Here is a 21,976-nt window from a genome sequence, read left to right on the forward strand (position 1 = left end):
CTATATTCTTTGAAACACCAGTTTAAATATTCTTGTTTTTAGTGTGTAAGATGAGTTAAAATGTCAAAGATAAAGTCTGTTTACCACGTTTTTCTTATGATCTTTGAATGTACAACAGTATCCACACTATAAAAGTGTTTAACTATAATTATGTCCTGAGTATTTTATTATAAAATGTTCTATTTTATAGCTAAAACAAAGGTCAACTTTCTCTGTAAAGTCTAAAATGACAGTGTGACGTGGTTCTTTAACTGTTGGGTTAGCGCTTGTCATTACTTTTAGTATTGAGTTGTCCACACTACTATAATGTCATCTTGGCAACATGTGAAAGAAAATGAATCGACACAAGCGCAGGAAGAACTGGAGAGAAGCCGACAAAAAATACAAACAGCTTTAAAAGCTGCAAAAGAAAGGTCTGTTGGCTGTTAACCTGTATTTCATCTAATACACAAAACAAAATGGTAAAAAAATCAGTTACCACTAGGTGTGTATGTAGTTGTCATACTCTGCAAACTAGGATGTAAAAATGTAATAAATACTAAATAGTGACAGCCCTTTTTCCTTCCGTTTTAAGATCAAACAAGAATTCTAACAGCAATGATGACATCGACACCAAGTTCAACCAACTTCAAAACCTCGGGATTAAACTCCTTGATATTTTACGCGACTCGTGAGTCAGTCATTTCTGTTCAAAGTATTTTTCCAATGTTTGCAGTAAATACTTAAAGTCACCGCTACAGTAATTAAAGAGCATAAAATTAAAAAACCTAGGTGGCTTAGCGTTGTAGAATGAACTTTCTTGAATTTATGGTTTGTTTGCAGAAGCTTATATAATTACGGTTAAGGAACATGATGTGAATTTTATTACATTTTATTGTGTAATGTATTTTATTGTGTAATATTTTATTGTGTATTTTATTGTGTAATGTAATTTATTGTGTAATACTTTATTGTGTAATGTTTTATTGTGTAACATAGTGTAATGTAAAAAAACTTGAATATGTTGCCAAAGTGCAACAGCTTGTTTAGCTATGAGATTCTTTAAGGCCTGAGACCTGAGTAACAATGTAGTCACTTATAATTTACTAATATATAATTAGCATCTATTGACATGTTAGAGGTACGGACCAACATCCGGATTGGATCAACCTCACTGAGCGGATGTGTCAGCTCCTCTCACCACTAGAGGGCTCCATGCCATTCATGAGTTCATCAGAAGAACGAGAGATCAGGTGAAAAGAATTTTTAAGATTTCTATCCTTTTTTATTATCATAGGCGCTAAACTATTTAAAAATGAGGGAAGCAGGGACAGTTAGCCAAACATTTCTATGGGAAAAAAATAACTTATTGGTTCAAATGTTTACTAATTAATGCACATTCATTTGGAATACCATACCTTTTTGTGTTTTATCTTTTGCATCCATTTAATGTTCCAACCATGCCAGTTTAAATATTGAACTTGTTGTTTTATTGCAGGAAAAAGGATCTTCTCACAAAACAAACTAAGATGATGGAACTCACTCGAATAATTGGAAGGAAATTATTGTTTGAAGGGAAACACAATCAAGCTGTGCCTGCTGCTGTACAATCACTCAGGTAAGAAGTAATTTGGAAAGTTTTGTTTTACTTTCTTATGTGTCTTATACTGTCTTATTGAGTATGGGTTTCAGCGCTAATTGCAAAGTATGTGCTACTACCGACACATTCAAAATATGTGTTTTAAACAATTTAGTGGTAATTGTTTTGGTTCAGTATCAGTAATTGTTTATGAATGAATTACTAAATCACAGTACTTATTTTTTATCACAGTAATAACAGTAAAAGTTTTAATTTCATTTCAGATTCAGCATTGATGTCCATGGTCTCAATTCAGTCAATCTTGTTCCTTCGTATTTAATATTAGCTGAAGCCAGTATTGGTATGCAAATATTACCCATGGATTTTATCTATTGGCTACTGGTTTATATTAAATAAAAAGGATGTTAGTGACAGTTTAGTGAACAATTGTTCTTAACAAATCTTCCAAAGTCCTATTGTATATATTCTGTCGGCCAAGATTGTTCTATATTTGTGTATCTATATTTTTTGCTATCATCTTTACAAAAACAAATGTGTAACTGAAAAGTGTATTTAAGCCAGAAATAAATTATTTCATAACATTAATTTAATAAATATTCCTAGGCCTTGGCAAACTATCCCAAGGAGATGAATATCTTGCACAAGCTGAATGGACTGTGTTGAAGTCACCAGATGCCACTGCTGCTGTGAAATCAAAGCTGTACCGAAACATTGGATTACTGTATGCAGCAAAGGGAGATTATGACAATGCATTACGCATGCTCTCTGAAGATGTAAGTTATGTGATAAATTGGATATTTTTTTATATTGATAAATTAAATTGTATAGGGTGCAACAGCCGTGCTATTTAACTGGCTCTGTTACCTATGCCCTGTATCCATACATGTTTTAATGACTGTAGTTTTTCTGTTGGTTCCTTTTTTTTTTTCGCTCTTTGAATACCTTGATCTTGCTATTGTTTTCTGAGAGATAAATAAAACTATGTTAAATATGTTATGTTGTTGCCTGCTTTCAACAGATATACCATGCAAGTAAAGAATGGGGTACCACAGATATCCATGCATGTGGGGGGTATTTTCATATGGCCAATGTCTTCTTCAGACAAAACAAAATGGACGTCGCCGATTCCCTTTATTCACAAGTAGGAACTTAAAAATAAACAATTTTTAATATACTGGAAACATTAGTGATTAATAAATAAAAAATAAATACATCATTTGTTTTCAACTGTTCTGTAGTAAGAAAACATTTTTTTTGGTATATAACTTAATCGGATAAATTGTTTTTAGGCCTGTATTGGTTAGATATCTATTTTGAAACATAATGTATAAAAGTGAATACATAAGGTTCTATTTTTTGAAAAATAAAATAAAAACAGCTTAGGCAGTTTCAGTTGTGTGTGACAAATATTTGACCAAACATTGCAATAGACATTTTTTAAAAAAAGTAAAATTTATCTTTGTTTTTATTTAACACAGGTCACAGACAATTGGTTTGACTTCCTCAAGGAATCAGTTCAGCGTAAAATAGCAAGCCCTGCTGCTACAGGTCTACTTGGTCCAACTGAGAAAGTGGAATTAGATGATGTAGTTATGCTAGGTGAGAATATATAGCAAAACCTGATTTTATATAGGATTTTTCACTTTTTTTATTGTTACTAACTTTTTTCATGTTTTAATTTACTTCTAATATTTACAAAATAAAAGATGAAGCACAAGAAGCAGAAGCCATGCAAATGTTGAACGCTGTGCTTGACATTCGTGAGCAGTCGCCAAAACAGAACAACCTCTCCATTGCAAAAGTCTGCCACACACTCAGTATGTTGTATTTCCTGCTTAATGACATACAAAAGGTAAATGATATTGAATAATTTGTTTCTAGTTGAGTATAAGACTTCTGTCTTGTATATATCACTTACACAATCCGTGTGAATACCATAATCATTTGAAATATTCTATGATCATATCAGCCATAGATCAACAAACCTATGTAAATATTTGTCCAAAACGATTTGTCTTGAATGTGCACACACGATGTGAAAAGTTATGACACTCTATGTAAAGAAAGGTTACTTTCTCCTTACTCCAGGCACAAGAACTCAGCAGCAAAGCTCAAGACGCTTCTTCCAGGTTGCCTACCAATGTTGAAACTGTTTCCGTGCCAACTTTTTTAAAACTGTCCCATGAGAAAAGTACTGTGCGCACGTAATGTATTGTTACTATGTACAAGCTACACCAGATTGTTGTATAAATTGTACTAATATATTTTTTGACCTTTCATTCAATATTCCAACACAGTCTGTTGGTGATTATATTTATTGCAAATGAACAACAATAACAAACAACACAATGTCAGTTATAATAAATATATAGCGTGCTTCTTCAATGGGGGCTACATGTGCTTTTCTTGTAAAATAAACTTATTCTTTCAACGGGATTACTGCTTTGGTGGAAGACCACATACATCAGTACACTGTATAAATATAAATGTAGAATGTTTTTTTGCAAAATTAAAAAACTTTTGCGTATTTTTCATGGTAAAGGGTTTGTCTTAAACAAAATAAAACTTAATAAAAATGGTGCAAATAAGTTTTTTAACAAACTGTTCAAGTTCCAGAACAAACTGTCACTATGGTAAGGTTTACACTTAATTGATTACAAGTTAAAAGAACGGTCTTGGATAAAATGTTAAAACAAAACAAAAACATCCCTATTAAACTACCTCAGGCTGTGCTTCTTCACCACTTTTAGCTTTTTCCTTAATACCGAGAACATCTAGTATTTCTTGATTAGACATATGATCGCTTCCTTTCTGTTGTTTGTAAAACTTCAAAACTTCTCCACCTAAAAAAAGTATCATGAAAAAAAGCAATTAAATATGGTATAGTTAAGGGAAATCACTAATTCCAAAAGCAGCACATTAAAAATGAATTATTTCAGCTTATTATCTGCAGTAGCTTTAGGTAAATTTTGAGGCCTATGGTTATTTCATCACGTTTGTATTTAACTGCATTCACATATGTTTAAAGACACGTGTAAATGTATACTGTACCAGTCAATAAACAGCCAGCGTAAAGTAAAAATATAAAATATTTATGAAAATATTGTTTTAATAAATAATTCATATGATATTGCTTTGCAGTAAACCGTTCACAAATTCACTGTAACCAGATGTAGGTTCATGAAACTGTAAAGTAATATTTCTGGTTTAAAATCCTGTTGCATTACTCTGGTGTGTTGAATTTGTTTAACAAGTTTAATCACCACTATGCAAACCATATGGCAACTTATGTCATTTTGAAAATGAGATCCATGATTGTATAAGCAGCCCCTACCAAGCGCATAAAAATTATTTTTTCAATACAATTGTGTTGTACAACATAATTTTTAAAAAATTATAAATAGAAATTTGCAGATATACCTTTCTTTACAATAAGCATGCCACCCATTTGATACCAATCTCCTTGTATATTTCCCCCAAACCCTTCTTGCTTTGCTTTGCTTGCAATATCTCTTAAATCTTTATCCATTGCCGCACCCAATGCACCAAAAAAGGAGTAGGTTGAAAACTCAAGATCAGTATAACACTTCTTTTTTTCATCAATGAACAATTCTAAAATAAGCAAGATTGATTATTTTTTTTATTTTGCATATTTTTTTTAATTTTTATTTCACACAGAAAAACATAGTTTTTTCTATACAAATATATTATGTAAGTATTTAGCCCAGCTGTTTCACTGGTTATATAGTTTATGTAATGTAAAAAGAGGTATTTTTTATTTTTAGACAAAAAAAAGCTTTAAATATATAAAAATATATATATACATTTTTGGCAACACCTATTATATTTCCGACATTGCTATAGCTCATACACAACCTCCTGAAACCTTTCATTCAATATATCGTTGACGAACCTCCTGAAAACAAATTCAGTTTTTGGAACTCTTCTAGGCCAAGTGTCTCTGGTGCAACCCCTACCAACTTGACGTTATTTTCATCAAACTTTGGTTGCAATCGACTCATTTCCTTTGCAATCCATCTGCAAACTACACAACCAAACCTCCTCAGGAAATAAATCACAACATCGTTCTCTTGCCATACTGATTCCAATTGAACTGTCTGGAGAATATTAAAAAAAAACAATACTTTTTTAATTACAAATGTATAACCAAATACTTTTGAATCAGAAAATTAGGTGTGGCCATTTTACAAAAATTGTTACAATTTTATAAATTCTCTAGAACAGTGGTTCTTAACCTGTGGTACACAGACTAGTGCGGGTAAGCAGGAACTATCATTGTCCTTGTAGCTGGCCTATACATTCCTTTTTAAGTTTTTATCATACAGTAAGATAATGCCCAATGCAGAAAATTGAAATTGATTAAAAATTAAAATAATTTTTAGACTTACCTGCCCTCCATTCACTTTTTGAACTGAATTCTTTGCAATCTTTTGAAGAATTTGAGACATTTTAACAGAAGTATACAGAGGCTTTAAAAATATCTACAGAACAACAGAATTATATAACAGCTTCTGTACGTATAAACCCTGTCATGACACAGCGTTACGTAAAACAGTTCGTCACGAATCCTGTTTGGTTTAGTTGCATAACCTGACAACCGTGTTACGTAACGTCTTTCGTTAAATAAACATACAGCTTGTACGTTTCATGTAAGGGAAACTACCTACAAAAACCGTTCGTTTTCTATTTTGATCTGACAAGTTGCTACATACCTGATTTTTAACTTTCGTGGCATTCAAAATTAAAATTCAGCATTTATTCCCAGCCAGTTTATTAACGTTGCCAACAATCGCTCTGTGATATTAGTCATACAATTCAGAATGTTGCACTTCCGCTGCTTAACGAAATGGTGATACAACGCATCACAGTAAACTGTGCTTTCAAAGTTTTTAACATTATTGGGAACTGTATAAAGTTCAAGTTTATTCTGACTGCCACCACAATCGTGCACTCAACTTCAGCGAAAGAGTACATCTGTTTTCATGTCGCTTTCCCACGATAGTGTAATTTGTGTAAATTCTTTTGCAATGTCCTTTTGAATAAGAAGCAAAAACGTTACGACATGAATTGATTAATATGTGGATTTTTACAGCAGAGTAGAAATTGACGCGTCGATTATTTATTCCACAATAGCGATTTACGCGTCCCTGTTAAGATTTGAAACGCAGTTGTTTTGTAACTATTTCAATGTTTGCAGTTTCCAGTGTACCGTAGCCCGTATAGCAAATGATTAGTTTAGCGACGTGTTAGCTTAAGCTTTTCAACGTTGTTTCGTTATTCGGGCGAGGATTTAAAAACCGAGTCGCAACAAATGTTATGACGAATCGTAAATTGCCATCTACTAACTCGAACCTAGTTTTGTTTTGGTCAACGTCAGGTGAGGAAACGGCGACTGTGTCCGCATGGTCGGCTTGTGTTTATTTGGTGCTTGCCTGCGATACAAAGCTAGAAAACACATTAAGCAGTTATTTTAACATTTAAACTATAAATTCTATTATTAATCTCAATTTATAATATGAAATTTGAAGGTTTATATGAAGACTGACAAAAATTATTGTCTTGACTAGTTTGCAGCTTACAGTGAAATTTAGCAGGTTATTTTACGTTGGCAATTAATATATACTACTAATGGCGGAAATCAGATTAGTTTTTAGATTTACGTATTTACAGAACTGTTAGAAACGTAATTTCGACTACAATAAGACTATTTGCTCCTCCAAACTGATTTTCACCTTGGATATACAAGTATATGTATGTTATGTATTTTGTTTTCTATTTTAATATTTTTACTAACTTTGAACATATTCATTAGCGAATGGTTAGTTTAGAGATGTCTTTATAAGTTATATACATCGACATCGTTGTGTTGCCACTCCATCTAGAATTGCAAAAAAACGAGTCGCAACATTGTTAAAACAGTTTGATACACGCTTATTTAAACAGTAATCTGTATATCGAAGTACCGGCAAACTTAAACTTTTTTTACGATGCAGAATGTATATATATAAATGTTTAGGTATCTATCATGGCAACCAGCAATAAAGACTATTTTTTTAACGAGTCCCTAAAGCTATAAAGCTAGTCTGTTATTTTATAACCATAACTGAACCAATATAAAGCAATTTATCAGTTAAGTATTTGACCTATTATAAGCCCCTCAGGCAGTTATGGTATCTACTTAATTAAAACTAATTGCATATAAAATAATGACAGATACATAACCTCATTTGTTTACTAGCATAAAGCGTAATGTCTTTGTAAGATGATCGGCGGACTAAAATTTAAAACGGTTGTCGGTTACATTCACACAAAAGACATTACAGACACTCATACATTTGTTAACTTTATTTCATTCGTTAAAATTCACTGTGACATTAAATTCAACATGTTTCAAACTAAAACTGTGTATTGGAAGCATGTAAAAAAATCAGGGTAGTGCTAGTGCAATCATTCTGGTGTATTGAAAGATTAATTTATTAAACAAATATAAAGGTTAATTAAAAGTATTTTACGACATTTAGAATTTTATTTGTTTACATACGTCGCCACTGTACCCTCAACAATAAATTTACATATTCTTTTATGAAGAAAAATGAAGAAAAAACTACATAATTATTTAAAGGATATTTTATATAAATTGTGAACCATCCGTAAATGTTACATCATCATCACAATCATCACAATAATTTAAAAACGTAATGTATAAATTTGATTTGTTCAAAATTTACACAAACCATCGTGATAAATACAAAAATTGTAGCATAAATCTTTAGCCAATTGATAATTGAAAAGCAAAGTTTGCTAATTACAACGAAATAGAAAAATTAAAAAAACAGGTGACAATTTCATGCCTCTGTAAGTTGAAAGTAGTAATACGAAGTACAATTAAACACAAATACATAACAGAAATATTTTTCATTCTCTTAAATTAATCTTGTACTGGCATTCAAACAAACCATTTCTGCAATAACCTGTAAGAATCATAATAACTGCAGTTAAACTTTAAAATAAAAAAATGTACATGTGTACCCGTACCGTCCTTTATATATTCTACAACAAAACTAGAAACTACCATACACAATGTAATATCATTATCAAAGCAAAAACCATAAAGTATTAAGAAAGTTTCATGTACCAGTACCACTACTTTTGTATGAGTGTTACCATTAAACTTATCGAAACCGTATACAACTTATGTGCTATTTTATACTTTTCGCATGCAAGTAAATGCATAACCAAATTTGAAGTAATCGGCAACTTATACCACTTTAAACATTTCGCATGTAGCAGAAGGCCCTTCCAATGTTACACCCGCAATGAGGTAAAATTTTCCTTGATGTACCACAGAAGCACAAGTGCTGTGTGCTCGTGGTAGATCTGCAAGCCTTTTCCATTTTTTGGTTTCAGGGTCAAAAAGCTCAACAGCACTAAGAGGTTTTCCGTTGTTTCCAAGACCACCAGCAACTAGAACCTGATTGTCAATGGCCTTTGCTGTGAAATCTCCACGCTTGGTTGGAATTGACATTCGCTTATTAGTTTGCCATTCCCCTTTGTCATTCTGTTCGGTTGAGTATATCTCACAGTTGTCGCAAAATCCTTGTTGAGCTGTTTGTTTCAATCCACCAAGTGACACAATATGCTTGTCTGTCATGGCGTAACATGGAAACACTCGCTTTGAAAGAATCTCTGGATAACTTACCCAAATACGGGAGTCAAAGTCATAAACTTCAAAAACAGCCACAGGCAGTTTTCCAACCCTTCCACCAAGTACATAAGCTTTGCTGTTTTTATAAAAAGCATGTGCCGCATATCTTGCTGTGGGCATTGGAGTGAATGCTTGCCACTTCTCACCCCCAGCACTTGCTCCAACCACCAAGCACTTAAAGTGATCTCTGGGATTTGTATCAATCCCCATGCCACCAAAAATGTGCACCTTATTATCGCGCAGAAAGTGAGCCATTCCCATAAGTGGTTCTGACAAAGGTGTAAGTTTTTTCCACTTATTTTCAGCAACAGAAAATACTTCAACAGCATCAACTGGTGCTTGGGCAACACCTACACCTCCAATAGCAACAATTCTGCCTTCAACTGCGGTTACAATTGGAGCAGCGCGTTTCGTGTGCATAGATTTCAACTTTGTCCAGGTGTCTTCTTCAGAAGAATAAACTTCCACAAAGTTAACCGGTTGTCCCATTTCATCACAGCCGCCAACGACGTATATGCTTCCATCGCAAATTACGACTGACATGTAAACACGAGGTCCACTTAACGAACCAATGCTGGTCCATGTACCATTCGCTAACGACATGGTAGAGTTAGCCTATTTAGAATCGCTGCTAGTCAATACAGTACATAAGCTGGTACAGTAAACTATCAATAGGAGTCTAGATTATTTTGTGGCGTGTACGGTAAGCCATAGAAATACCACTACTTCTATACGGGCAGTCTATGGTTCAGTACTTCAGTCATAGGGTTTTATTTGGCCTTAGGTCAAGCGACTCTTTTTTTTCTTGTCACGTCGCTATGTTTCTTGATTAGTTCCTTATATATGACCACTATTGGTGCAATCAGAGTAGTTTAGTATACTCTGGTACAATGGTACAGGTAATTGCCGTAAATGGCTTTTTCCAAAAACACATACAATATGGCTATCATCGAGTCTGGAATCCGCTGTCCTCTAGCTTAGATGAGAGCGTTCTAACCACTTTACATTTGATTTATTTATCAATACAAAACAATCCAGTAACATGTATTAAAAAATTCAAAACCAGTTACAAGATGCTTCACAACGTTAAGTTTGAAATACTATATTTGTTCATTATTTTTATATATTCCACAACGACTTTATTTAGAAAGACACATAATAAGTACCCTTCTCCTTGTTTGCTCGATTCTTTTCTTGTGTTATACGATACTCTGCAATACCTGCAGAAAATAGTAATAGTAGGCGTTGTTGGATAGGCTATGATCTAAAAACCTACTGTAACAAAACAATGAGAAACATAAAAGACCAAGCTGGATGTAGATTTTCACGTTTACGCAAAGGCTTGTGCTCCAACCGTACTGTATTGCTATACCGACCAACGTCCAGAGATTCCAGACGACGAAAGCCATGTCTTGGTTTTCGGGAAAGTGTGAACCATGTATATCTAAAAAAGTATGGTTTCAACTTGAATACTTTATCCGTGGTAACTATAGTAAGCGTGCATATATAGGGCGTTTGGAATATAGGTCACCGTGTTATCATGATTGACGCTATTCCGCCACACGTGGATAAAAGGGTATAGTAGGGTGGGGGAAGATGAGACGCCTTTTCATTCTATTTTCCCGTTCCGTTTGGAAGTAAACAAAAGACACTTACAAAATTATACAACCATATCCTCGCGACTCCGATTAACCGTTTTGTTGTTTCTTTAAACACGATGATTCTTAGATATTATGTTCCTAAAGGTGTCCTGTCTCCCCCCACCCTACTATATTATTTATTTCGTTTGTAAATAGTAAATAACACAAGTTGTACACCAACCGTTAACCTGGGGATTCCAAACACCGTCAAGACAACCGAACACAGCAAATATTACGTATACCAACCACGTGGTTGATGACGTAGGTATCCAAAATAGGAGGAATATGTAGTTTCCAATGTCAATCAAAGCGACCACGGTTATAGGAATTACACGACCGATTTTGCTAGTCACTTTGCAACAGAAGTAAGAAACAATAGCGTCGCATGTGTAACAAAGTGCCAAACATAATCCGACCTAAATTAAAATATATTGGTGTTGTTAGATGTGAACGTATATTCCTTTATAGGTGCTTATAACAAATATAAAATGATGTTAAACAGCAAATATAAAAGCGGTCATTTACACAGCAGGGGCTATGTTTGCACAATGCACTTACCTGCGCCACTCCGAGCATGCACGATGCGTATGCTCTGGGCATTTCGGCAAATATAAACGACATGAACAAGCCGCTGTATAACGCAAAAGGCGTTATCAAAAGTTGCTTTGGGTGTATAAGATGCTTGAAAGTTGCTGTCACTGATTTTCGTATATACTGGAAAGTGGTCTGTATAATAAACTGTGGTTAGGTTGTACCTCGGTTAGAACTGTGGTTAGGTTGTACCTCGGTATTTAAGTTTCCCTGTTCAATCTCGAGCACTTCGTAAGTTCGAGATACTGTTTTGCAAAAGCTCGTAATATGTCCTTTCTTGTCCTGAATTTCCAGCGACGGGTCTATTTTTTTGACCAAAACCACCATGATTCCAATAGACGATAACACGAGAAATGCCATGACTCCGATCATCACATAAAGTACTGTACCTGATTGAGGAACGTACTGGTTTAAGTTTAAGTTGGTAGTATTAGGAAGCTGGCAGTCGTTGACACCGCAAATGGACAAGTCAGCCAGTGCACTACTGTTGGAACCTTCTCCTTCGACGACTGTCTTACCGGCGTAAAGAATCGCGTAGCTCAAAAGATTGCCCAAGGTCTGTAAAATTACAATATGAATAAAAAGGGTATAGGGGGGAATAAAAAGGGCCATTTCTAGCCCCATTGGTAGGAGAAAAGAATTTTCAAAGAATTATAAAAACTTTTCCTCAGGACTCCATAGACCGTTGTTAATTGTTTAAAACCGGTCAGAGTAACTTGCTATTAGGTGTAAAAGGCCCGTCTTCCTCCACGCTATATATTATAACGGTTGTAAAAACAGATCAAGGTACAAACATTCTGTGCGATAGTTTACCTACTTGACTGATTTGAAAGATACAGAAGAAATATCCCGTAAATTCAGTTATTACGACGGTGGTGTCTTTAGAACCAAACTTGGCAAATCGTCTAGCGAAATGTACTACATAAACCATCATGACTGGCCACATCACGGACTCTCCCATTCCAACTATAACTCCAGCTGGTATAAGAATGTAAGGTTCTGAAAAAGAAACAGGATAACAACCAGACATTATTGCTTCGGGTTGCTGGCCAAATATGTTATAAGTCTAAAACCTGGATAATAGTTTGCGAGAGTAAAGATCAAATAAGCACAAGCGGCGGCTTGTAGAATGTACTTTTCCTCGAATTTCCTCACAATCGCTGGTGCAAATGTAAGTACACTTACGGCAGAAGTGATATATGAAGCGGTTGATGCAGCAGCACCTGTACGTATGGGTATAAAAGGAATGGCCTTCTGGATTTGTTTATCTTATAAAAGTCTTACCAACACCATCTTCTATGTTGATACTCGTTTGTAGATAAAGCAACACCCCGTATCCACCAAAAGTCAATGATATGGCAACAAGAAACGGAATGAATGCAATAATAACTTTTCGCTTATTCTTCGTATCGATTGAACTGGTAGCCATTTTAAATGCTGATACTGATACCCAGAAATGGTCCCAGTAATAACAACTGTAAGAACACAAGTTAGCTTCTGTTTTATCTCTTTAGTCATCGAAAACCGACTTGTAAATATTCACACAAAAAGTACAAAGACGAGACCAATTTATTTATAATTTTTCTCAATAAATCAAAAATTTAATAAGCTGAAAAAAGTTATTTTGCAACTTAGTAAAACCAAATACAAAGAAATTCTCATGTCTTTTATCAACGAATGCTCTCATATAAACTAATGTTCAACCTGGACGCCGTATAATGTTTAATGCGACATTCATACAACTATAATATATTTTAACTGTGAGCATTTGAACTATAGCTTACACCACCCCAAACGTATTTAATGTCGTGTATGCAAACATAATGCACAATGCATAAGGGAAAGCAAATGTTTGTTCTCTCACATTCAAATATGTATATTTCGTAGCCGTGTACCGCAGGTGACCTAATGTAAATGCTAAATTAGAAGACAACAGCTTTGTGAAGGTAATTTGTACAATTTTATCTTTCTCTTTATATGACACAATATACATGCGAGTAACCTGTAATAATGTATACAAAGGGACTTCATCATAAGATATTAAGTATAAAAGGGTGGGTAAGATGGGACACCTTTTCTTTTATTTTTTGTCTTATTTGGTAGTAAACGAAGAACATTTAAAGAATTAAACCGTATCCTTACGAATCCCCATAAGTGTTCCCTCACCCCCATGAACTAGCTGTACTATATACAATATTAAATGAAACTTCTTATATACAATACAGTGCCGCATTAATTTAACTAATGACTAAAAATCGATTTATAGTTTTCAAGCATATAACTTCAAACCAGATTAAACGTGCTCAAACCCTCAATTCCGGCCATTTCAATTCGGTTGTGGTTATTAAATGGCGTGACCGTTTAGGAACTTTGTTATGCACTTCTGTGGTAATAATGGCTTTGTTTTCTATTTGATTTTCAAATGGGCTTGACATTTTACGATACATTCTGGCTAAATAAGCTGAAACCTTTAGCAACGATATTTGTAAACAACACAAGAATAATGTTCAATGTTCTTTATTTGCCGCCAACGAGACACAAATATGTCATACAACTCTAAAACAAAAATCTGACTAAGTTTCTTGTCGTATTTCATACCAAAAGAAGAATTATCACCATATAACTGAAGATTACAAAACTTACCTTTTTATATTAAATTATAAGATCGCAAAACATCTTCTTCGGTGGCTCCACGTGAACTAGATATACAGTATGGTTAATTGGTTATAAAAAGATGCTTAACCAGTTACAATTACTCACGTGGAGTAAATTTATATACGGTAAAGCTACTACAACATGTGAGAGTATATATGAACTCACGTTCTGCTATGTAGTCTGAAAAACGTGTTGGAATAATGTGTAACTATATAACTTTTAGTGTCATTTATGTTATTTATTCCGCCGTAGTCTAAAATGAAGCAAATACTCACTTTAAGTGGCCATATATTTATAAACTTTATCTGCCGATTATTATCAAAATGTCTTAAGTGATATTACGACATCATTAACCCTAGAATGTGGCAAACAAAACTTACTCTTTTAACATCTGAACCATCTTTTCATTCCATCTCCACTGCCAGGCGTTCACACGACGTCTTTTAATTTCAAATCTGCAAGATGCGATGTCAAGCTGAACGGTGACGAGAACCAAGACAAGGAGAAAAAGAACTTTGCGATCCATGATGATTTATCTTTATGCTCACTTGAAGAAGATGATAAAGTGACTGCTTTTACGCACTTTTATACAGCCTTTGACAGGCCGTGACTAAGAAATAGTTTTTCGTTGTTATAAGAATCGAAAATTTCTTCGTGGAAACCACGTCGCACTGACTGACTGACGCAACTGAGGCATTGTGTTCATCTTTTTAGAAATCACTTGATGGCTGTGACGTTAAGATGAGATCTTATATCACTAGTGAATCTTTGCATCAGTTGTTTCATGGCCTACTCAATACTTGGTTGTTCCCAGGTTATTCCCAGTTAACACATGTATTATTTATAATTTAGTTAATAGGCTGAACAATTTCGCCAATATAGGCTTAAAAGTCAAAACCCATTAGATGAAATACTTGCTTGACATTTAAGTGACACAGGTCGTTTAACAGCTACCAACTTAAGGCAGCGGTGTCTAGAGGGGGTTAAACTGACAGGTTAAATAATTTTCACGCGAGAGCCGTCTGCACATAACATGAAATTTTCATTTTTACTATGGCCGAAAGTTTTTTTAAAACTGTGCGTGGAGTATTTAGAGCTATTCTATTTTTACGTTCAGTTTCGATCGAGTCTTATTTGCCTTAAACAAGTCAAGAGTCTTGTTCTTTCCTAGCAGGAGGTCAGGAAATATCTGTCATTTTCCTTTCAAGTTATAGAAGCTCGAAACATCCAAAACTGCGATGTAGAACTCGCTTAGAGTGGAATGTTAAATTTCATCTATTTCTCTAATCAGTTTGACATAACTTCCCTGAAAATTGAGCCGCGCTTCTGGCAAAGATTATAATTATTCAGAAATCTGCGTCGTCAAAGTTTTGATGTAATTGTGCCGATTGTTGTTCTTCAAAGTAAGCGATCAGGAAATACCTGTTGTTTTTATTCAAGCTATAACAGCTCAAGTCTCGGTAAAACAATGACATGGTACTGTGAGGTAAGATATAGGACACCTTTAGCACATAATATCAAAATAACCTGATCGTGTTTTAAACAACAATTAACAATGGTATATGTTGAGAGTCGTGAGTATATGTGGTTTATGCTTATACGTAAAGTCGGTTTAGCATTATCATTTGATTGACACCAGCATTGTATTTGTTATTCACGTAAAAGTTGTACTGTCTTTTAGTTTGGTTTTGATTGTATTTCTTCTCACTCTTTGTTGTCCTGTTATTTTGGGTTCCTTATCAATGTTCGTAGTCCACTATTGTGGCCCCTTTTCTACACTTAGTTCAACGTTTCTGCGTCTTCACTACCGCTGATTGCTGCGTGGTACGCGCCGCGCACTGCGCGCTTTTTTCCTCCTTTTAGGTGCCGAGCAGTTCTCGTTGTTCTGTGTTAGCAAAAGGTTGTTTTACTGGGAACTTGTAGCCTATTCAGTCAATAAGTGACATTTGTATCGCGTTGTTGTGGTGTAAAAATTGTTGTTGAACTATTATTAAATACTCTCGTTTTTAAGTTCTACTCTTAAATAATAGGCTTTTTTAATTTAGTTCCATTCAGTGCAGCTAATAGCAAGTGTAGAACCGCGATTTGCCATAAAAGCTGCGTCTCGGAACAAACCACTGTTATAAACGTACCACTTATACCGGCGCTGTAAGTTAACTAGATTTATAAATGTTGTTAACTACCTTATAAGGGTTAAAATTTAACTTTAGCATATTCCAAATACCGAGCGTGCAAAAGAAGGCACCACTGGGGATCGAACCCAGGATCTCCTGTTTACTAGACAGGCGCTTTACCACTAAGCCATGGCGCCGATGGTCAAACGCCGAAGCACATTTCGTTCTAGTCGTGAATGGCCTATCTATTACATAGTAGGGCCGGGGAAGACGTAACACATTGTGCGCAGTGTCCAAATATCCTGATCGTGTTTTAAAATTTAAACCATTAATACCGGTCTATGGGAGTCGCAAAGGTACAGTTTTATAATTCTTTAAATGTTTTTTGTTTACTACCAAATAGGACAAAAAAATAATGAAAATGTGTCCCGTATTCCCCTACTTTCTATCACTGTCCTACATTTAATGTTATCACACCAGCTTTAGAAATGCATGTAAATAATAGGTAATTATGTACATTTTATGTCAGATTTTTACTCGTATACGTAATTAATGTATTTAGTCGTCACATTATGCATTCGTTAGTGGAGTTTATAATATATATTAAAACTATCAAGGTTTATTAGGCATGACTTATGTTGGTAATCACGACTGATTTTGTATTAACAAGTCGCGCGTGTATAACTACTGTCGTTATGTCGCTAATTCTCTGTTTCTTTTTGTATTAATTAATCTGACTTGGCTACTGTATCGAAGATAAATACAAACTATGTGTGAGTAACAAAAAGTACACAGATCCGACGTAGTTTTGTTGCGTATTTTATTGAAAGCAATATTTACGTAACAAAAGTCACGAATTTAGGAAGCTCTTACGTATGTATTTGATGTGTACAATGACGTATGTAAAGGCACGCATCTCCTACAAGGTTTGTAACAAAAAATATCCACCATTTACAACCAAAACCAAAATTTTGTGTTAATGTTCCATTTAAAATAAAGCACAATTTGACACCTTTAAACACATGAAGGGAAAAAGGTGAATAATTCGTGTTTTTACGAATAAAAAGGAATACAGATTTCCTGCGTACAGTAGCAGGATAGTTTTAAAACACATGGCGAACTTGTGAAACTATAAATAAAATAGAATCTTAAATAAAATCATATTGGTCTAAGAAAAAGAATGAAACTAAGCGTGTTCTTGTTGAAAGGCAAGCATTAGATCTGCTAACTTCTGAGTTTCCTCAATCGTGACAGCATTGTACAAGGAAGCACGAATACCACCTACTGACCTGAAAACAATAAAGCAATGTGATGAAACAATGATCCTGTTTGATCTCTTGTTCTGGTAAATGTTATATTCTATTCTATATGGTGAGGCTCTACACTTCTACGGTATTTACATCTTGATTGGACTCCGTCCCATTATACCAACAGCCAGGGAGCTTACAGTCCAGTTAGTGACCACTACTTTTAAAAATAAGCTATAAGTGTTTTGACCAAGGACACAACGCATATCAGTAACGGTACTAGTATCAAGCACCCAGTCTGTTGGATACAATAAAAGCACTTAACCACTCAGCCCAGGGCCTGGATTAACTGGTTACAGTAACTCTGGACATGAATTAAACTTTAAAATAAATAACAAGTACTTGTTCTCAAAATGGTAAACCCACTGTATCCACCTATATTCATGCAGCTTTACTATTTTCGCAATACTTACCGATGTCCCTTTAATCCAACCATGTTCGCTAGTTTCGTTCTCTCGAGAAAGAGACTCTCCAGCTCCTGGTCACCTCCAGGTCCTCCAACTCGGAATGGAAGATTGATTCGACTCCTGCAGTCGTCATCAATCATGCAACTGTGGAGAGAAAAGATAAAATATTTTACTTTATAGATATTTAAAAAATGCTGACAGTTGCAAAAAAGACAAATGTTGTTTCAGTTTAAAATAGGAAATTTAAAGAGATAGAAAAACCAGGTTTTGAATTATCTCTCATCATCATCCTATCCTATATAAGGGTATCATCATCCTATCTTACTCTTAGAAATTTTTGTTTTTCACTTTTTTAAGGTAGAATGGCCAGCTGGACTATAGCCAAGTTTCCATGGCATAGCTCCTCCATATAAAATAGAACACTTACTGGTAAAATCCATTTGAGTTGTTAATGACAGAGTAGATCAACTGTGACTTGATTGCACTTCTCTTTGCCATAGACATCACTCCACCAGAGTTTTTGATCCATTCCAAAACCAATCCAGTCAAATAAATGCTAAAAAATAAAGTCACTTTAGTTTCTGAATGGTAAGAAAACATAATTATAAATGTGCAAATAGATTATAATATGCAATTAAGGCTTGATGTTTTATTTGACATAGTTTTTACTAAACACCATCATTTCTTCTGTCAGGCAGTAACTTTTTGGCAGAAGAAGACTTAGAAAATTCTACCATCTAGTAGCACAGGCAGAATTGCCAGTAAAATATAAACTGTATGATGTTGAGTATAATACTGTAATTGGTGTAATAAACGGCCTTTATATGATATACCATAATAGAAATCTTATAAACCTGTAGCTAGGTGGTGTATTATAAAGTGAGTTCATGTCAGCTTGAAGTTTGTAGTCGAGCACGGCTGGACATTCCTTCAACTGATGTCCAATAAGATCATCTCGGATGATAACAAGAGTCACTCCGGCACATCCGATGTTCTTTTGTGCTCCAGCAATAATTGCACCAAACTGAAAAATAAAAATATTTTTCAATTGGGATGAGATAAGTGTTAGGTATTTGCTTGTGCATGTATGTGGAGCATTTCTCTTGGCAATGACTGTTGGATTGTGGTTTTGAACAGTGGTAGTATCCATGCACTTACTAGATAAGTTGAAATTACGTGTGGCTTATGAGTTAATGAGTCACTGCTGCTGTATTTATCACAGAAACCAGAAAAAATATAATGAACATATTAAAATTCAGAGAAAATGTGTGCAGATTTAAAACTTTGAAAACTGTGCACAGTTTGATTCAGTTTAAAAAACTTAAAAAAGCATATTAAGTTTCCAACCTTTGAAACATCCACAGGTTTTGAGAGAATATTTGAAGACATATCGGCAATAATTGGAACATTTCCTGCTTGTGGTGCAAAGTGGAATTCAACTCCGTTTACAGTTTCATTATCACAGTAATAAAGATAAGCTGCATTTGGGTTTAACTGCCATGTTTCTTCAGCTGGAATGCCTAAAAAGTTAAGAAATATAAATGTGTTTGTCAGACTAGCTTATAATAAACCTTATACAAATTTAATATACAATTATATATATATATATACAATTTTTTGTTTTGCTTATTATATTTTTGCGGCTTACTTGTGTATTTTTTGAGTTTTGGGTGCACAATGTTGATGTTGCCGAACTTTTCAGCCTAAAAACAAAACATTTTTTTAAGTTTTAAATTTCAAATATATATCTATTATATAGAAAGAATAAATTTTACCAATAAATTACAACTTTAATGAAAGTAACTGAGAAATCACGCATCTTATTTACATAACAAAGCTCCTATAGCTCCTAATGACATACCAGCCCAATTTTTGAAACAGAGGTGGCATCATATGTTTTAGCACCCCAGTTTTACATCTGAATACAGGCTTACCATGCATGTTAACAATGTCACGTCAGATCGTACAAAAAATGGTAAATTCAGGACACTATATGAACAAATGTTAAATTAAAGACACTAGTAACCTCTTTTGCTGCTTTAGCAGACCAAGTTCCTGTGACAATGTAATCTGCTGTGGCATCACTTGAAAGGTTAAGTAGATTTAAAGGCACAGCACTGAACTGCCCAGTGGCGCCACCTTGCAGAAATAGAATCTTGTAGTTGTCTGGTATTTTCCTGTCAATTAGAAGTGGTACTTTAATTTATGTGAGAACTCATCAAGTTAAGTAGGTCAGGTTATGCTTATAATTAGAATGTGGCCTAATTAAAGAGTGAGATCAACTTACATGAGTTCTCTGAGATTGGTTTTGGCTTGTTCAACAATATCAATAAACTCCGCAGATCGGTGACTCATTTCTATGAAACATAAAAATAATATATGACTCGCATATTTGTCATAATATTATATTTTATGATAATACAATTTAATAATGACTTTTCAAATGACTTACCAAGAACGCCAAAGCCCAAATTTCTGTAGTTGAGGAGTTCTGTTTGTGCTTTTGCCATCACCTAATAAACAAATTCACTAATATACTTGTATTATAGCATAGTCCTCATATTTACGTTATGTCTTAGCCCATTTCCTATGTCTCATTACCTCTTCATATATAAATAAATATCATAAGAAAAACAAACAAACAAGCACATTTAACTTACCGATGCGTCTATCTTTGCTGGGCCGGGGTTAAAGTTGATAACGTCTGATTTTTCTGTCTTTGTCGGGGCGGTTTGACCATTCTGCACTGTCTTATGTACTCCGTTTTTCATTGCCTGTATATTGCTATAACTGTGACCATTCTGTACAGCAGTATGCCCGTTGGTGTAACCGTTTCCGTTCATAGTTGACATTGTATGAGATAATGTATAAGCTTCTGTCTGTATAACGTTGAGAATAATAGACGACCGTCTCTGTTTTGTATCAGTGCGAATGGAGGGCGAGTTAAATGTCCGAGCTCTATTTATACAGCTACCTACAACTTCTTTTTTCGTGGCGTTTTATGTTACGTCATACTAAAACAATACGCCGTTTTTGCTTTAAAACGATACGCTTTCTCGTTATTTTTACCACAAGCTTTAAAATACATGTTTTATTTAGTATGTTGCAACCGTTAAATGAAAAAATTCTTATATTTTCTTTTTTTTTAAGGAATATGAACGTTTTTTGGTAAAAACATATCAAAACACGTCGGATTTTTGTTATAAAAACATTCAAATAAAAATCTGTAGTTAAAAATAGTTGTTCCGTATAAAAAAATGCTAAAAGTGTATGTTTCTTTGCTGTTTTACACTAAAAACTAACCGCACGTGCCTACAGTCGCTTTGTTTGTAGTGCTATCGTTTCGCCGGTCGCGTGTTCAGCTGATCACGCGTCCAACGCCTGATCAGCGCATGGCCGTGTTAGTACATAAATTTTTCCACGGGCTTTTCGTTACTCCTGGTTGCACAATCGACTCCACGAAGAGATATGCTGGAATGGAAAATTTTACAGCAGTACCCTGGTAGTGGTACCGGGAAGTTTGCAGCGTCAGCTATTCTGTTGTAATATTTGCCCTAAGAGTGTCAATCAACAGAAATATGTTATTCAACTTTAAGGTAATTTAGCTTGATTGAAATCTGTTACATATTGGATTCAAATTAAACTGTTAAAGGTAAAATGTACAGGTAAACTGGTCAAAATGCGGTATGCACGCTTGCATTTCGAATGATTTAAAGTAAACCTATAACATGTCATTGCTGGTAATCACCTTAAAATTACCAGCCAAAAACAAAATTGTCCCTACAACTTACCGTTTGTTCTTTGTAGGTTAAATCAGCTGACATGTCAAAAATGCAAAGTCACTTTTTTAAACAGCGTGCAGAAGCGCTTGGTCAAAGTGTAACGAGTCAATAAATCGAGTTATGTAACACCGGTTTGACGTCATTGCTATTTTAAGCACCTGTCGTTTAAGTTTAC

General features: G+C 34.5%; 5 protein-coding genes, 1 long non-coding RNA gene and 1 other non-coding gene across 8 annotated transcripts; 1 reads left to right on the top strand and 6 right to left on the bottom strand.

Moving 5' to 3' along the window:
* Positions 1-169: 169 nt before the first annotated feature.
* On the top strand, positions 170-4,015 carry LOC149730108 (zinc finger MYND domain-containing protein 12-like). Its single transcript, XM_089887273.1, has 10 exons — positions 170-413; positions 575-670; positions 1,119-1,232; positions 1,478-1,597; positions 1,843-1,919; positions 2,183-2,352; positions 2,598-2,720; positions 3,058-3,178; positions 3,286-3,431; positions 3,668-4,015. The coding sequence occupies exons 1-10, from the start codon at positions 307-309 to the stop codon at positions 3,785-3,787; spliced, it is 1,194 nt and encodes a 397-aa protein (XP_089743399.1). The 5' UTR covers positions 170-306; the 3' UTR covers positions 3,788-4,015.
* LOC149730109 (prostamide/prostaglandin F synthase-like) lies at positions 3,877-6,149 on the bottom strand. The gene is made up of 5 exons (XM_089887279.1): positions 5,989-6,149; positions 5,493-5,697; positions 5,000-5,191; positions 4,301-4,422; positions 3,877-4,051 (listed from the first exon to the last, which is right to left on the bottom strand). The coding sequence occupies exons 1-5, from the start codon at positions 6,046-6,048 to the stop codon at positions 4,016-4,018; spliced, it is 615 nt and encodes a 204-aa protein (XP_089743405.1). The 5' UTR covers positions 6,049-6,149; the 3' UTR covers positions 3,877-4,015.
* Positions 6,150-7,930: 1,781 nt separating this feature from the next.
* LOC149730110 (kelch domain-containing protein 8A-like) lies at positions 7,931-10,062 on the bottom strand. The gene has a single exon (XM_089887276.1). The coding sequence runs from the start codon at positions 9,906-9,908 to the stop codon at positions 8,859-8,861; it is 1,050 nt and encodes a 349-aa protein (XP_089743402.1). The 5' UTR covers positions 9,909-10,062; the 3' UTR covers positions 7,931-8,858.
* A 150-nt stretch (positions 10,063-10,212) lies between these two features.
* Positions 10,213-12,974, bottom strand: LOC149730111 (N-acetylglucosamine transporter UNC93A-like). The gene is made up of 8 exons (XM_089887267.1): positions 12,821-12,974; positions 12,610-12,759; positions 12,354-12,535; positions 11,729-12,094; positions 11,504-11,671; positions 11,127-11,361; positions 10,582-10,749; positions 10,213-10,525 (listed from the first exon to the last, which is right to left on the bottom strand). The coding sequence occupies exons 1-8, from the start codon at positions 12,963-12,965 to the stop codon at positions 10,449-10,451; spliced, it is 1,491 nt and encodes a 496-aa protein (XP_089743393.1). The 5' UTR covers positions 12,966-12,974; the 3' UTR covers positions 10,213-10,448.
* Positions 12,975-14,037: 1,063 nt separating this feature from the next.
* Positions 14,038-14,824, bottom strand: LOC149730112 (uncharacterized). Of its 2 annotated transcripts, XR_016385910.1 has the most exons (3): positions 14,572-14,824; positions 14,180-14,235; positions 14,038-14,092 (listed from the first exon to the last, which is right to left on the bottom strand). It is a non-coding gene; the product is annotated as an uncharacterized LOC149730112 (long non-coding RNA). The 2 variants fall into 2 exon arrangements; XR_016385909.1 differs by having other exon boundaries at positions 14,038-14,235.
* Positions 14,825-16,430: 1,606 nt separating this feature from the next.
* Positions 16,431-16,502, bottom strand: Trnat-agu (transfer RNA threonine (anticodon AGU)). Its single transcript has one exon. It is a non-coding gene; the product is annotated as a tRNA-Thr (tRNA).
* A 606-nt stretch (positions 16,503-17,108) lies between these two features.
* On the bottom strand, positions 17,109-21,115 carry LOC149730114 (phosphoserine aminotransferase-like). The gene is made up of 10 exons (XM_089887271.1): positions 20,680-21,115; positions 20,472-20,532; positions 20,307-20,376; positions 20,046-20,196; positions 19,668-19,722; positions 19,367-19,539; positions 18,874-19,043; positions 18,447-18,575; positions 18,026-18,163; positions 17,109-17,594 (listed from the first exon to the last, which is right to left on the bottom strand). The coding sequence occupies exons 1-10, from the start codon at positions 20,869-20,871 to the stop codon at positions 17,492-17,494; spliced, it is 1,242 nt and encodes a 413-aa protein (XP_089743397.1). The 5' UTR covers positions 20,872-21,115; the 3' UTR covers positions 17,109-17,491.
* Positions 21,116-21,976: the final 861 nt, after the last annotated feature.

The sequence above is a fragment of the Ciona robusta genome, chromosome 10, assembly GCF_009617815.1.
Source record: "Ciona robusta chromosome 10, ASM961781v2".
In the NCBI taxonomy this organism is placed as follows: domain Eukaryota; kingdom Metazoa; phylum Chordata; class Ascidiacea; order Phlebobranchia; family Cionidae; genus Ciona; species Ciona robusta.